This window comes from Culicoides brevitarsis, chromosome 3 (genome assembly GCF_036172545.1).
Source record: "Culicoides brevitarsis isolate CSIRO-B50_1 chromosome 3, AGI_CSIRO_Cbre_v1, whole genome shotgun sequence".
Taxonomy (NCBI): domain Eukaryota; kingdom Metazoa; phylum Arthropoda; class Insecta; order Diptera; family Ceratopogonidae; genus Culicoides; species Culicoides brevitarsis.
Window position 1 is genome coordinate 2,047,350 of NC_087087.1, and position 16,413 is coordinate 2,063,762.

The 16,413-nt window shown below is 24.5% G+C and overlaps 1 protein-coding gene across 2 annotated transcripts; it reads right to left on the reverse strand.

The window, feature by feature from the left end:
- Nucleotides 1-6,345: 6,345 nt before the first annotated feature.
- LOC134834590 (glutamine synthetase 2 cytoplasmic) lies at nucleotides 6,346-13,532 on the reverse strand. Of its 2 annotated transcripts, none has more exons than XM_063849319.1 (3): nucleotides 10,814-10,967; nucleotides 10,291-10,471; nucleotides 6,346-7,483 (listed from the first exon to the last, which is right to left on the reverse strand). In XM_063849319.1, exons 1-3 carry the CDS (start codon nucleotides 10,910-10,912, stop codon nucleotides 6,558-6,560), a joined length of 1,206 nt encoding a protein of 401 aa, XP_063705389.1. In that variant the 5' UTR covers nucleotides 10,913-10,967; the 3' UTR covers nucleotides 6,346-6,557. The 2 variants fall into 2 exon arrangements, with proteins under 2 accessions (XP_063705389.1, XP_063705390.1); XM_063849320.1 differs by lacking the exon at nucleotides 10,814-10,967 and adding an exon at nucleotides 13,352-13,532 and having other exon boundaries at nucleotides 6,347-7,483.
- Nucleotides 13,533-16,413: the final 2,881 nt, after the last annotated feature.

Below are 16,413 nucleotides of genomic sequence, written 5' to 3' on the forward strand. Positions count from 1 at the left end.
ACTTTTGATGTTTTTATCTTTTTTCAACGCAACAGTAACTCCCGAAATTGCCCGAAATAAGAATGACGCTGCCATAATTTTATGAGGTATTATATTAGCGCTTGTCTTGTCTTGTTTGTAAATAAAAGCATGATGATTATTATTTATCAACTGAGAATTTTTCGTAACTGTTTTGTTAAATAAATTCTTGATACCTTCGGCTCGTGAGATGTGAGAATAGAACAAAAAGATTTATTTGACAATTATTATTGTGCAAAAAATACACAAAAAAAACTGTTAACTTGCCATAAGTTATACATTACTTGCTTCATCATTATATTCATTATTATTATCATTATACTTTAATAATAATAAGAATTTCTCTGCAAACAATGAAAGATATTTTTACATACAACTTTTTTTTTCAATGCACGTGTAGACTAACTAAGAATATGCAATTTATTTGTTTAAAATGTTTAAATTTATGTGTAGATGTGCAGTGATTTAAGAAACTTAAAACGGTTGAAGCTCACTCACAGAATATCCAAAGAGATCGAGAAGACATGGAAAAGTTTTTATTGAATATTTTTACGGGGTTTTAATGTTAGTTTAATGATAATGTTGTTGTATTAAACATCATTATATTTAAATTTTAAATATAAAAATTATAATAAAAAAAAGTTATTATTGAGTTGTAATTAAAAGGTACATTAAACGTTTTAATTATTTTTTGTACAAGAACAAGAATATATTTTCATAAATTTATTATTGATAGTTGAAAGATTAACATTAGGTATATATTATTTGAAAGTACCTACATATATGATGATAAGATAAGAGAGTTATTTAAAAAATAATTTAAAAAAATAAAGAAATATATAAAAATTATATAGGCAATTAATATATAAATTTATAATAATTAATTCAAAAATATATATTTTTTAAATTAATGAAAATATTTTTTATAAATAAATTTCAATGAAATTAATAATTTTTAATTATAATTTTTAAATAAATTTTATAATAAAATTAAAAAATATATATTTTGTATAAAATTATTATATTTTTATTAAAAATAAAGGCAAATTGAGCACATCACTTATCATTTGATATAAATAATCTTTATACGTTCGCTTTTTTTATTCAATAATGCAAATCTTTCTATTTTGCAGTGCAAGAAATGTAGTTTTTTTATTATAATAAATATTATTATCATAAAATTATTATTATTATTGCTACAAATTTTTATGAAGGAAAGGAATATAGAAAGCCATGTTAAACGTTACATCACACTCGTTTTTAATGCATATTATTTTATAAAAGTTCATTATTTATTTAAAGTTAGATGGAATTTATGTGCGCGCGCTTAAAAAAATACTTAAAATTAAGGAAGGTGAATGTCAAGGTTAATTTTTATGAAAATTTTTCAATTGATTATAGTTTTAAATAAATTTTATTAATAAAATTTGTGTTTTGAAGTATAAATTATTAAATTTTTAAAAATTTAAGTGATTTTTTTATATAAAAATTAAGCAAATTTTAAGCCTAAAATTGAATAAAATTTATTTAAAAATATTGGGTCGATATTTGAGAAACAAAAAAATTTTGTAAAAAAAAATTTAACTTTTAAGCCTAAAATTAAAAAAATAAAAAATAAAATATTTAATTAAAAAAAAATTAAAATTTTATTATCAAAAAAATTAAAATAAATATTGCTTTATGTTCATTTTATTTGAATTTTTTTTTTGTCAAAAATACGTTTTAAAGGTAAAAATAAAAATTTTTAACAATTTTTGATCACTTTTAAGCCTAAAAAAAAAAATAAATAAAATTAATTAAAAAAAATAATAATAATAAAAAAATATTTTTTGAATTTTGCATAAAAAATAAAGTAATTTTAAGTTTTGACTTATTATTTATTTTTTTAAAAAGCAAAATGTATTTTTTGATCACTTTTAAGCCTAAAATTTATTTAATTTATAAATTTTTTTAATAAAAATTTTAAAAAAATTTTTTTTATTTATTTTTTTAATTTAATTTTTATTTTTTTTATTAAATTTTTTTTAAATTAATTTTGAATTTGACTTAAAAGACAAGTCATTTTTTGATCACTTTTAAGCCTAAAATTAAAGTTTTAAGACTTAAAGAATTTTAAAAAATTTAAAAAATATATTCAAAATTAAAATATCATAATAACTAGTAAATTTTAATAAATTTTATAAAATAAATTTTATATTTTTTTTTAAATGAATAAATTTTATTAAACAGTATAAAATTATAAATTATTCATTTTTATACAAAATATTAAAATAATATTATAATTATTAAATATAATGTACCCATCATATGAAAATTTCAAAATTTCCTCTGTAAATCGATATGACAAAAGCATTCAATTAGCAACACGCGCCTCTGTCTCGCACTCAAAGTGGCTCAACAACAGCAAAAAACATATAAATATATCAACAACTGCAAAAGAAAGCATATTTCCGGAAATAATGCATTTCAATTGTGTCTCATTAAAATTACTTTTTGCTGCTTACACAACTACATAATAAAATTCTTTTCTCCTCTTCTTTAATTTAATAACCATAATAGCATAATATAATCCAACAACAAACAACAATATAATAAAATAATGATAATATTAAGCAAAAAAAAAAAAAATCGCATGAATAAACATTCTCATTGGTTTTGTTGGTGTCAACGACGCGCTACTTAATAGCTTGAGATTGTGGTAAACTGTCTTTTTTTGTCTACGAAACGAACGGAATCGAGACGGTAAAACAATTTATTTATTTTTCTTGTATAATAATGTGATAATAAATATCTAGTGCACTTTTTTCACACACAGAATTGGCCTTGACAATGCAACAATTCGCAAAAAAAGACAAAAAAAAATTTGAACAATGAAATTTTCTAAGCGCGCACAAAAAGTTTTGCACCAAAAATCTAATTCTGTCACTCTTTTAAGACTTTCTCCATTCAAAACTCGTGAAAAAATCACGAAAAGTCGCCGCGAAGAAAGGAATCGATGACCTTACGTCACACGATGTTGTCTCCGCAGGCGATCATTCAAGCAGAAAGTAACTTGAAACATCAAAATTTAAGTGATCAATAAAGAAAAAAGTGATTTTTGGGCGATTTTTTAAGATTTCAGGCAGGAACGGATCCATTAACGTGACAAATAATGCCAATTAGACACGTCGTTTGTTGCATTTTATTATTTTAAAGCTTCTTTAATGACGATTTTATGTTTTTTCTTTGCAGATTTCTTCTTTGGCTCGAATTTCGGGCAAAACAGACACACCTCGTTCGCTTATCACGATCACAAATCATCGAATTTGGACTTGGAGAAGCGATTGTTGCTCGGATTGATATAAAAAACTCGACAATTAACGAACAAAACGTGCAAGAATTAGAAATTAATGTTCAAGTGATTCGAAATTTGCGAAAAAAAACAACATTTCAAGTACTTTTCAAGCTTTTTTGTTCTAAAAACGCGACGCAAGCGGAATTTCAATCAGATGTTAATCCTCAACTTTAGCACTTTCACATGCAAATGTACTCACAAGTCATTTATCATACACTTTTTGTTGTGTTAAGCCAAACAAAACATGTTCGTTATTTCATGCGAGTGAGTGACTCGGACAGAATATTGATGATTTCGACACAAAAGTAAGTAAATTCTTGTGTTATGTAATTATTTGGATCAAAATTCCAACTTAACAGTTATTTTTTTTTTTTTGTAGAATTAGAACAAATTTCATCACAAAACGGGGGATTCTTGACAGTTTTCGAGGAATTAGAAGTTCGAAGGTGTGACAAACAGAACTTTCTCACATAATTTAAATGTGTCTCATGTGAAGTCGTCGTGAATAATGCAGTTCATTAAACTTTTGTGGTTTTGAAATGCAATTATTTGCATAAAATGTCGAGACTTGGTGTGCATAACAAATTTTTTGGGTAAAAAAGTTAAGAATTTTACTTACCAAGAGTGATTTTAAGAGATGATAGAACGTTAAAAATTCAAATTTTAAAAAAAAATTAGAGTTTTAATTTTTATTATTTTTAAAATAAATTTATTTTTTAGTGAAAAATTTGACGCTTTAAGAATGACATCTGTCAAATTTTTTCATTAAAATGTCAAATTTTTGATAATATTTAAAGATCAATATAAAAAAATAACCTAAAATTGAGAATTTTTTTGACAATTATAAAATGACAGCTGCCAAATTTTTTTTTTATTAAATTTTAAAAAATTAAAATTTTAATTTGTGAACCTAATTTAAATATTTGAAAAAAAAAAACAAAAAAATTTTTCAAATTTTTTTTTTCCATTTAAAAAATTAAATTTGTCAAATTTCAAAAGATTTTTGACATTTGAAAATTGACAGCTGTCAAAATTTCTAATTAAAAAAAAAAATTGAAAAATTAATTTAATTGAAAAATTTTGACAGAATGATTTTTCAAAAATTTCGAAAAATTTATTATTTGGTTAAATTTTTTTTCAACTCACATTTTTTTTTTCAAAGTCTATTTTTAATCAAAAATTTAGAAAATATTTTTAAAAAAATTATTTTTGAGATTTTTCTAAAATTTGAAAAATGACAGTTGTTAAAAATTTGACGGTAATTATTATTTGACAGTTCAACGAGCAAAAATAGAAAAAAATAATTTTTTTCATTAAATTCTTTGAACTTTTGATTTTTTTACGTTCATAATTCATAATTTCAGCAAAAAAGTGACATTTACAAAAATTCTCATGAAAAATTTCAAAATTAGTGAAATTTATGCATTCATGTCAAGAATCTAAAAAAAATAGAAAAAAAATTCCCTTGCAGTTATATAATCAAATCAGCATACAATGTTGCCCCGCAGAAGATTCTTCGCAATTTTTTTGAAATAAATTAAGATAATGATAAATAAAATAATTAAAATGAAGAGAAAACGCAGAACGGGAAGAATGTCTGTGTAATTTTTCTCTCAAATGTGAAATCAGGGCATGGGCAACGCAGCTAACAACAATTCTTTCATTAGAAGCGGAACAAAGCGGAAAAAAAACTTTTATGTGTATTTATGATTCTTTTCCGCAATAACAATCGTCGTTGGCGCGTTGGAGTTGATGGCGAGGAGAGTGAACGCATAAAAAAATTCTTAATGCAACATAGTAAGAAAGAGACTTGAGCATAACCGCAGATATAATTTTATATTTTTCGTAATTAATTAAGTTCTATTCCATCCACAGAAAAGTATTTTGCGAGCAATGAGAACCGAGAATAGAAGAACGTCAGTTATTATTGCATCATGAATGGGTCGTAAATAAAATTGGAGTGAATGACATAAGGAATTGTTTACAGTTTTATGCAAATTAAAAAGGGAAATTAATTGCTGTGTTATTGTGAAGCATACAAAATTATGGATTAAAAATACATTTTTTTGCAGTAAAAAAATTCAAAACCATAAAAAAAGGTAAATTTTTAATAAATTTTGTCAAAAAATAATTTTTTTTTTAGAACAAATTTAATTCACAAAAAAGGCAAATTTTTGAATTTAATTTTTAAAAAAATTAAATTTGTTCTCAAAAAATAAAAAAAAATTAAAATTAACAAAAAAATTATTTTAAAATAAAATTCTTATGAAAAAAGAATTAATTAAAATTTAAAAAAAAAATAAATTTGCTCTCAAAAAATTAAAATTAACAAAAAAAAATATTTAATAATAAAATTCTCATGAAAAAAAAAATTAATTAAAATTAAAAAAAAAATAAATTTGCTCTCAAAAAATTTTAAAAGATTTAAAATTAACAAAAAAATTATTTTAAAATAAAATTCTTATGAAAAAAAATTAATTAAAATTTAAAAAAAAATAAATTTGCTCTTAAAAAATTAAAATTAACAAAAAATATATTTAATAATAAAATTCTCATGAAAAAAAATTAATTAAAATTAAAAAAAAATTAAATTTGCTCTCAAAAAATAAAAAAAAAAGAATTAAAATAAAAAAAAAATATTTTAAAATAAAATTCTCATGAAAAAGAATTAATTTTAAATTTAAAAAAAATATTTTCACATGACCTTGACAATTTTTCATTTAACAAAAAAATATGCAATCAATTTTACACACCTAAAAATTATTTTTAAAAAATTTACCTGAAATTATGCAATGAACTTTAAACCCATTTTTTATTATTTTTCTTTAACATTTTATAGCCTTTCGGGTTAAAATTCTTTAAAACTTAATGAAAAAATCAATTTTTTTAAAAAAAAATTTTTTTTTAATTTTTTAAAATTTAAATTTATTAATTTCAAGAAAAAAATCAATTCTGAGCATTTTTTAAAAATTAATTTAAGCAAAATTTTAAAATGAAACTCATAATTTTCATGTGCAATAACGATTCTATCAACTATATTTTCTTTAATTTCTTAAAATTTTTAACAATTTTAGATTTTTTGTGCTTTTCTCGTTTTTTAATATTCATAAGTTTCTCATAAAATTACATTCTTGGTATCATTTTAACATTTCAGAGTAAAAAAAAGTTGTCTTTCATAAAATTTTTCTTTCAATTTTTTCAGAATTTACTCGTTCAAGCTGATGGTAGTCAAAATAGCATCAATAACGGAATACGGATCGCAATTCGAGCTTGGGCGACGATCTTCGAAATATCCCTTGCCAACGTCAGCAACACCGCGCGGAATACGAATTGATGCTCCGCGATGCGCAACGCCATGTTTGAACTCCGTGATCGACGAAGTTTCGTGTTTTCCCGTCAATCGACGTTCGTTGTCTTTTCCTCCGCGCGGATCGTACGCCTTGATGTGTCTTTCGTGTTTCGTCGACATCTTCGCAATTGCCTTTTCGATCTCTTCAATGCCGCCATCAGCACGAGTTTGTTTTGTCGAGATGTTTGTGTGAGCGCCTGCTCCATTCCAATCCCCGGGAATCGGTTTCGGATCAAGAGTGACAATTACTCCAAATTCCTCGGCGATGCGATGCAACAAGAAACGCGACATCCACAAATCGTCTCCGATGGAAATTCCTTCGCACGGACCAACTTGATATTCCCATTGCGATGGCATCACTTCGGCATTTGTACCGCAAATTTTGACGCCCGCATATAAACAAGCGCGATAATGGGCATCAACAATGTCGCGAGCATAAACACGATCTGCGCCAACGCCGCAATAATACGGGCCTTGAGGACCCGGAAATCCATTTTTGGGCCATCCAAGAGGGCGCCCATCCGAGTCAAGAAGCGTGTATTCCTGTTCAATACCGAACCAAGGCTGGTCAGCGCTCGCTTTGTCGCATACCTCTTTGCAATGCTTGCGTTTGTTGGATTCCATGGGAGTGCCATCATAACGATACGTTTCGCAGAGGACGAGAATGTGATTGCCACGACGGAATGGATCTTTGTAAATAGCAACTGGAGTCAGGTAAACGTCGGAATTGCTGCCATCAGCTTGGTATGTTGAGCTGCCATCGTAATTCCAAACAGGAAGCTCTAAAATGATAGAAGAAAAATGAAAAATTATTTGGAAATTTTCTTAAAAAGGTAAGTTTTTTTTTAAATTGAGAAAATTTTTCAGAACAATTTTTTTTTTCAAATTTTTTGATTTTTATTTTTGACTTTAACTTAAAATTTTTGACTGAATAACTTGAGAAAAAATTAAAAAATGAAATTTTTGGCAAATTTAATTTTTTTAAGAAATTAAGTTTTAAGTTAGTTAAGTCAACTTAATGACTTAATGTCAAAACTTAAAGCTTAATTTTTTTAAATTAAATTAAATGTTTGTTGTTAAGTCATAATTTAATTATTTTTTTCCTAAAGTTGACTTTAAATTTTGACTTAAAGTTTTTTAATGAATTTGACTTCTCATGAATTTTTCTCATTTTTATATTTTTATCTTGCCTAAGGTGAGAGAAAACAAAAATATAAAAAAATTCTTCAAAGAAGTTTTTTCAAAATTTCGAAAAAAAATTTTTTTTGTTAAGCTTAATTTGAAACTTAAGCAAGAAACTTAAGTCAACTTAAGGAGAAAAAATTAATTAATTTTAAAAAAAATTTTTTCTTAAAAAATTAAATTTTTAAAAAAATTATTTTTATTTAAAGAAATAAAACTTTAAGTTTAGTTGAAACTTTAAATTGATTTAATGACTTAATTTGACTTTCTCAAAAACTTAATTTTTTTGAAAAAAAAAAAATTCTTTACTAAATTATTTACTTACTCAAAAAGATTTTTAAGTCAAAAATTAATTAATTTTTTCTCCTTAAGTTGACTTAAGTTAACTTAAAATTTTGACTTAAAATTTTTTAATGAATTTGACTTAATATTTAAGTTATCTCATTTTTATTTTTTTTCTTGCTTAAGTTTTTTCTTTAAAAAAAACGTAAAAAAGTAAAAAAAATTATAGAATTAAAGAAAAAAAGCATTGAAACCCGCTATTTTTGGGTAAATCACACTTTCGCTGAATCAATAAAAAAGATGATTCATTTCCGATGAAATCCTTATCATCTTATTGCATCATCGTGCATTCAGTCATTGATAAAAACGCAATTTACTAATTGCAGTCGACTTACTTCGCATAACTCATAAACAATTCACACTTTATTCTAATCAAGTTCAATGCAAACTCGAGAAACGCCTCGCGACCTATTTCGTCGTTTAATTACAAAACGAGGCAAAAAATAACGCGAAACCAATTAATCATAATTCTAAAATTTCATTCATGAAGACTCGAAACAAAAAATTGGATGGACAGTAGAAGGTCGAATTGATTTCGAGTTACTCGTTACTCCTCTTAGAACATGTTTTTTTTTACAAAAAATTAAATAATTCGTAATTTCAGAGTAACTAAACACGAGTTGTCAATTCTTTTGAAGCAAAAATCAAACAATGGATTCAACAACCAAAAAAATTACCTGAAATTACGTTTCATGTTAAGTTAATGAGCAGTTTATTGCGTAGGTAAGAGAGAAATCGTTATCAAAAAAAAAGTTAAATTGAGATAATTTTTCATGAGAAACAGGATTTGCGTGTGTTTGAGATGATTAATTTGAGACATTGGGAGAGACATGCGAGATGTCATTTAATTACATAATTAAAAGATCTTTTAATTGAAATAATTGATGTCAAGTTCATGATTTTTTAAATTTTTATCAAAAGTATCCAAATTTGTCATGAAATTTCATATTTTTTTTTTCAAATTTTTTTTTTAATTTTTTAAAATATTTTTCGAAGAAAATTTAATTTTTTTTAAGAAGAAATTAAAATTTTTTTTTAGATTTTATGATCTTTTTTTTAATTTTTATTATTTTTTTTAAATTTTTTTTAATCTTTTAAATTTTTTTTTCAAAAAAATTTCAATTTTCTTTTTAAATAAATTAAAAAATTATTATCTTATTTTTGTGAAAAATAATTTAAAAAATTAAAAATTTAAATAAATTTAATTAAAATTTAATTAATTAAAAAAAATTCAAATAAAATTTAAAAAAATAATTTTTTTAATTTTTTTTTATAAAAAATAATTTTTTTAATTTTTTTTTTAAGAAGAAATTTTGACATTTTTTAAGAAAAATATTTAAATTAATTTTTAAGAAGAAATTTTTGTCAAAAAAAATTCTTGAATTTATTTTAAAAAAATTAAATTTAAAAAAAATTTAAAAAAATATTTATAATTTTTTTTTAAATAAATTACTTTGACGTCATAACAAGTCAATTAAAGGTTCAACAAATTTAAATTTTGTCTACGAATCGAAAGTTAAATTAAAAGATCATTGACCAATTTCATTTTTTTTCTTCTTTCAGATAGAGACGAATGGCGACTCAACTACTTATTTACATCGTCAACTCAAAAATCTGCATATTTTTTCACTTAACACGATGCCGCATAGTTGTTGCCATTTAAAAACAAGGAACAGTAACATGTAATTAATTTTGTTTTCGCTCGTCTCAACTTAGATCAACACACAACTGTTGTTGTTGTACAGAGAGAAAAAAAAACTGTAAACAAGTGCTTTGAATGCCCTTGACGAGCAGTCAACAGCTGATCTGATGAAAACAAAACAAAACATCTCTCGTGCTTTGTTGATCGTTCTAACAAGCGCTGTGTCATGCTATTAAAGGAGAAACAGGTTTCAGGTTTCATTTGCAGTAATTTGTTTTTGTTTAGAACGAAGCAAATTGAAGGAGATGAAATTCAGCCAAAATCATAATTTTTTTTTCAAATTTTTTTTTTTTTTGAAAAAAAAAACAAAAAAAAAAAACATAATAATTAATCCAAACCAAGCAAATTTAAAAAAAAACTCACCTTCAGGTTTCTTCGGGATAAAATCCAAGGTACGATCTTTGCAACGGAGATTTTCGCCTGTGCCATCGATCCAAATGTATGTCGCGATAATCTTTCCATCCGGCAACGGGAGGGACGTGTAACGATCAAGTACGTGCTTGTTAATGCGCGCATTTGGTGACTCTTCTAACGTGTGTGACATCTGAAAACCCAATTTCGTAAAATTAGTTACAATTTGCATTAATCAAAAAAACAGTAGAATAGATCATAGAGGAAAATTGCAACAATTTAGGATGACGTGATGTCATGCAAATTGCGATACTTTGTTAGATAGCGACGAGACCAAATCATTTCATTGAGATCAATTTACGTAGATTTATTTCATTGTTTCGTTTTTACCGTTCGACATCGACTTTTTTTGCTCGGTTTGGCAGCATCTCCCATTGTTACGAGCTTAAAACGATTAGCTTCTTCCTCAGATTCTGTCTTTTGTAATTTTAATTTAAATGAAAAATTTTTTTTTTCGATTTTTACGATAAAATACCTTGCTATCGTTCGACGTAGAGTACAAACTATCCGTTGAATGAGCTTTTAACGAGTCTTGAACTCTGTCACTCCACGTTTTTAACACAATTGGTCTCATTTTTGTCAAAAAAATTTCAATTAATAATTACTTCCGACACGTTTCTTATTTGTAAACAAACTAAATGATCTTTAGATGGGTTTCTACCTTTTTATATTGTGATATTTGCCTATTGAAAGGTGATAATTTTGAACAGAATTCGCTAATTTACTTTGTCTGGCGATAAATTGTGCATTTTTTTATTGCAAGTATCCGTTAAGTTGATGCAAAGTACGCCAGATCACGTTTTTTGACAAAAATATTGAAAATTTTTTCAATGAAGGTTTGAGGAAAATTTCGTGTAAATCCCTTTTTAGAAGACTTAAATGTCAAAAATTAAAAAAAATCAAATTTTATGAAGTCTCGTGAAAATTTTCCCAAATAAATGTGTTCTAATTAACATTTCGTGAGTCCAAAATTGATGACATGACACGATTCTCGTGCATTTTTTTACGCACGAAGAAGATACATTTCGAATCAAGAGTAAGGTCAGTTTTGTTTATTTTTATTTTTCTGAATATTTTTTTGATTAATCGCATATCGCTTTGGGACTCAAGAGAAATTTAAGAAAAAAATTTCGTTTTCAGGATTTTTTTTCCGTTTGTGTTAATGTCATCATCATTGTGTGTGATTTATTTATAGCTCGATACAAACTCGTAAATCTTAACGCGGAATCACGCGAGGTTTGAATGTCATTGTCAAGTAACAAGTTCAAACGATTATTAGTTACGCGCGATTTGTCTTTGGCAAGCAACTTCGCACAAAAGTAGCGAAATTTATGCATTTATGCAGCAAAAGTCATCAAACGGATTTTATTCAATTGATAGTCGTCGCGATGGTGACTCGACTCAAGAGTTGAGTAATTTATTGCGTGGAATAGTCTCGGCAGGTGTTGAGATGCATTTTTAATGTTAGATGGAGACGTCTTGTTACTTATCATCAATTTGTTCAAAGTTGAAGAAAGATAAGGAAAATTTTACAAGAATTTAACAAATATTGGGTTGTTGTTGATTGTAAAGAGCATTGAATCAATGCGAACCAAAAATAATCTCGTAAATATTGACATCAGTTATCATCTGATTGTTTGTTTGCTTGAAATAGACGTTTCTTTATCTGCTTTTTAAAATATAATGAAGGGATGCACAAAGCACATGACACACTTTCTTCATTGTTTGAGGAAAAATTATAAATATTTTTCATTGGAAAGACTTTTACAAAGGAATTCGGAGAATTCTTCAACCGGTAAGTTCATAAATTATATTTTCGAAATTGATAATTTAAAGGCTAATTAATTTTTAATTTAAAAATTTTAATTATTTTATTTTTATTTATTTTTTTTATTTAAAATTTTTTTTAATTTATTTTTTTTTTATTTATTTTTATTATTATTATTTTTTTTATTTTTAATTGAATAAAATTTATTAAAAATATTTAATAATGTTTATTTTAAAAATATTAATTATTAAATTTTTAAAAAAAATATTTTAATTTTAAAATAAAATAAATAAAAATTATTTAATCAATTTCAATAAAATTTTTTATATTAAAAAAATATTTATTTTAATTATTTTTAATTTTAATTATTTAATTTTTTTATTTATTTTTTTTATAATTTTTTTTTATTTATTTTTAATTATAATTAAATAAAATGTTAAAAATTTAATTTTAAATTAAAAAAAATTAAATTTAAGGTAAAAATATACAAAAAATTATTTTTTAATAAATAAATTAAAAATTTAACAAAAATTAATTCATTTAATTTTTTTCATTTATTTTTTCATTTAAACTTTTTAATGAATAATATAAACCACAAATCGCAATACAAAATTTAGAAAAAATCCTAAAAATAAATTTAAGCAAAAAAAATGTTACAGCTGACAAATTAGTTCCTGTCAAAAACATTTTTCTTAAAAAAATTTAAATTTTCCCAAAATATGTGATAAAGTTGAATAAACTCTATTTTTCACGTGTAAAAAAATATTACAAAATTTTCCATTTTTTAATGTTTTCTAATTTTCTTCAAGCATCATTCACTTGAGCAAAAATATTTTTTTAAGTAAATAATGACGAGATAATTGACATTGAAATGTCAAATTTTCCGCTTTTACAAATATTACTCTAAATTTTTGCTTTTATTTACACAGCGAATAGCTCAATGTACAAATATATATTTTTAAATATGTTCATTATTTAGAAAAAAAAATTAAAGAAAAATATTCTAAATAATCAATTTTTTTGTATTCAAACACTTGCGAAAACGTTCTTTGTGTTTTTCCCGCATTTTATTATTTTTTTTGTTTTCAAAGACTCAATTATTCGCACATTTATTTTAAATTTGTACATATTTTAAACAAATATTTTTTTGCAAAAAAAATGAGCATTCGCTATCAACGTGAACAATTTTCAGTGATCCGGAAATGATTTGGCTCAAAAATAATAATTATCGAAAAAAAAACTTACCTTAATGTTTTATATCAACTGACTAAATTCAGAATTCTCACAGTTTTTTTTTCTTTAGTAAGAAAATTTAAATGCACTTTTGCGAAATATTTCTCTGGAATATCTCTAACAATTGTTTTTATTTATTGTTATGATTATTTTGATGTGTGTAAAAATATCTTGTGAGTTGTTAATAGTTTGAAATGAGTAACGAGACTGAAGTATTTGTTTGTCTATAACGCAATTTATATGACTTTTTCCCTTTATTATTATTGTTGTACGATGTGAATGTGTGTTCAATACTCGCACCGGTCATCGTATCTCGCGTCGTCTATAAGTAGTTGCGAGGAAAAAATCATAAATAATAATAATTTTCTGCTTGTTCGTATGGGACAGAGACGTATTTGAGATGGATATTTCATTGGAGGATTTAAACAGGTAAGATTTTTTCGAAATTTAATTTAATTTTAATTTAATTTAATTTAATTTTAATTTAATTTAATTTAATTTAATTTAATTTTAATTTAATTTTTTTTTAATTTTAATTTAATTTAATTTAATTTAATATTAATTTAATTTTAACTTAATTTTAATTTTTTTTTTATTTTAGGAAATCAATTTTGAAGATCAAAGGAATTTTTTAAAGAAAGTTTTAAAAAATCCTGAAGAAGCTTTTTGATGAATTGAGGTTTTTCAAATTAAATTACTTTAGATTATGGGATATACTTGTGAATATTGAAAAGTCTTACTAAAAGTTCCTCGTTGATCGAAATTTGCCCTTATTGAGCACTCATAACACTCCATCCCCGTCATCTGTGCAAAACTGTACACGATCATCTCTGTTCTAACCGCTACGCGAAACGAGAACTTTTCTGAACGTCACTTTTTTTCTCGCTACTCAAATTTAAATATTAATGTAATGATGATTTGAAGCGACAAAGAACGTTGGTTAATATTTTTCAATGTTTTAGATCTTTTGCGTTGTTATTTCCTTCAAGTAGCTCGATGATTAGTTACCAAAACACGTTTTTTTGAGATCTTCAATAAGACAAAAAAGCAAAAAAATCCATCATTTTGTGACAAAGATCACTTTTTTACGACTTTAGCATACGCTCACTTTAATTTCTTCCCAATTCAATTAAAATCCTATCAAAAAAATCATGTTTATGGCCTTTATGACGACTGTTAACTGCTCAATTTCAATTTAATTCAGCAAACAAGTGACAACAAACATATTATTCAGTGTCAACTGCCAACAAGGGGAACGCTCGTTTGTTTATTTATGTTTTTCCCCCGAGTTGTTGCGATTTTTTTTATCACTTCGACGCACATTATAATAAATTGGAGCTAATTGAATTATATAAGTGATCGTATAACGAGAACATGTGCGATCGCGATACTTAGTTGACATGATATTCGTAACAAAAGTAATAAAGGTAATGTTGATGTTATTGCAAATTGACGAGATTTTTGACGTTTATGGGTCAAGTTTTTGATTTAAACGATCAAAAATTATCAATTTTCGTTTCATAATTAATTTTTTTAAGAAAATTTGTTGCTTTTTTTAACAAATTCATACTTTTATTTTTTTTTGTTAAAAGTTCAATATGTTTTCAACGAAAACTCCTGTACTGATCAAAAATGTTTTTCTGAAATAAAAAAAAATATTAAATAAAGACTCTATATATTAATTAAATTTAAATTTTTATCAAACACGACCGTTTTTTGTTAATTTTTAAAAATTTTACTAAAAATAAGTAATTTTTGTATTGAAAATAAAATTTTAACATAAATTTACGAATCTAAAAATATTTTCAAAAAAATTATTTTTTAAAATTTGTCGACATTTAGTTTTAAATGTATTTTTTTTTTCAAAGGAATCTTTAACGAAAAAATTTACTGAAACCAATTTTTTTTAACAAAAATCAAAGAAGATAAATAAATAAAAAACAATAAAAATATTCATCATCGTTCACAAAGTGTAATTTTTTTTCATTTTATAAAAAAAGTATTTCATAAGAACGCAGAGAACACAGTTTTCAATGCATAATTTTTTTCTCGTAGAGCGACGAAGTTTATGACTCATAATCTTCTCTGTCGAATGTGCAGGTGTCTATTTTGTTCAAATGCAATAGTTTGTAATATAGCAAAAAAAAATAATAAAAGCGACGACGACGATGATAATGCATTGACTGATGTCGATCAAAAAAAATCAAGGTTCAAAAAACTCATATAGACCGAGTTGGTACAGTTGGAAATTTTTTTTTATAAATATTCGTCTGAGGTTTAAACTAAAGTTAATAAAGTAACTTTAAGCAGACATAAAGTTCAAAAAACTCATATTCCAATGCATGATGGAAAAGTATTTGAAAAGGGTTATAGAATGCTGCTGTATGTATGTATTTGAATTTAAGTAAATCCCTTAATCGACGACGATGATGATACGAAGATGCGTTGACTGATGTGAGTCATTTTTCATTAGATGAATTAGCTTTGATAATTTTTTTTTTTACTTTATTAAGAATTTTTGGAACTTTTGATTAATTTTTTTCACATTTTTTTTTCAATTTCAAAAACAAAATAAATTAAATTTTGAAGAAAATTCATAAAAAATTATAATTTTCATCTTTTGAGGGCATAAAATATTAAAAAAAATGGAAAAAAATTTAATTTTTTTTAAACTCTTGATAAGAAATTTTAACTTTTAGGTACATAAAATAATAAAAAATTAATGCCTTTTTTCATATTCGGCAAGGGCGGATCCCGTTAGCTCTGAAGGGAGGGCAAAAAAAAATAAAGAAATTTCTTTTTTGTCATTTTTGTAACTTTTAGTACATTTCGAGCTAAAAGAGGGGGGGGGGGGGCAAGTCAACATAAAATCATCTTTTTTGACAATTTTCTTTTCTTTTTTGTCAATTTTTGGGTAATTTTTGTGATTTTTAGTATATTTTGAGCTGAAAGGGGGGGACAAATGCCCCCCATGCCCCCCTCCTGGATCCTCCCTTGATATACGGAATAAAAAACTAAATTTTACGATCATTGTCTTTAAAAAAAATTAAAAAAAAAAAATTATCATTTCACTA

What these genes read in the sequence shown, in the direction of transcription:
- LOC134834590 (XM_063849319.1), bottom strand. Translation starts at nt 10,912, where the DNA reads ATGAGACCAATTGTGTTAAAAACGTGGAGTGACAGAGTTCAAGACTCG. An exon ending in CTACGTCGAACGATAGCAAG is followed by an intron (nt 10,472 to 10,813) that starts GTATTTTATCGT and finishes TTGGGTTTTCAG; the next exon opens with ATGTCACACACGTTAGAAGA. An exon ending in TATCCCGAAGAAACCTGAAG is followed by an intron (nt 7,484 to 10,290) that starts GTGAGTTTTTTT and finishes CTATCATTTTAG; the next exon opens with AGCTTCCTGTTTGGAATTAC.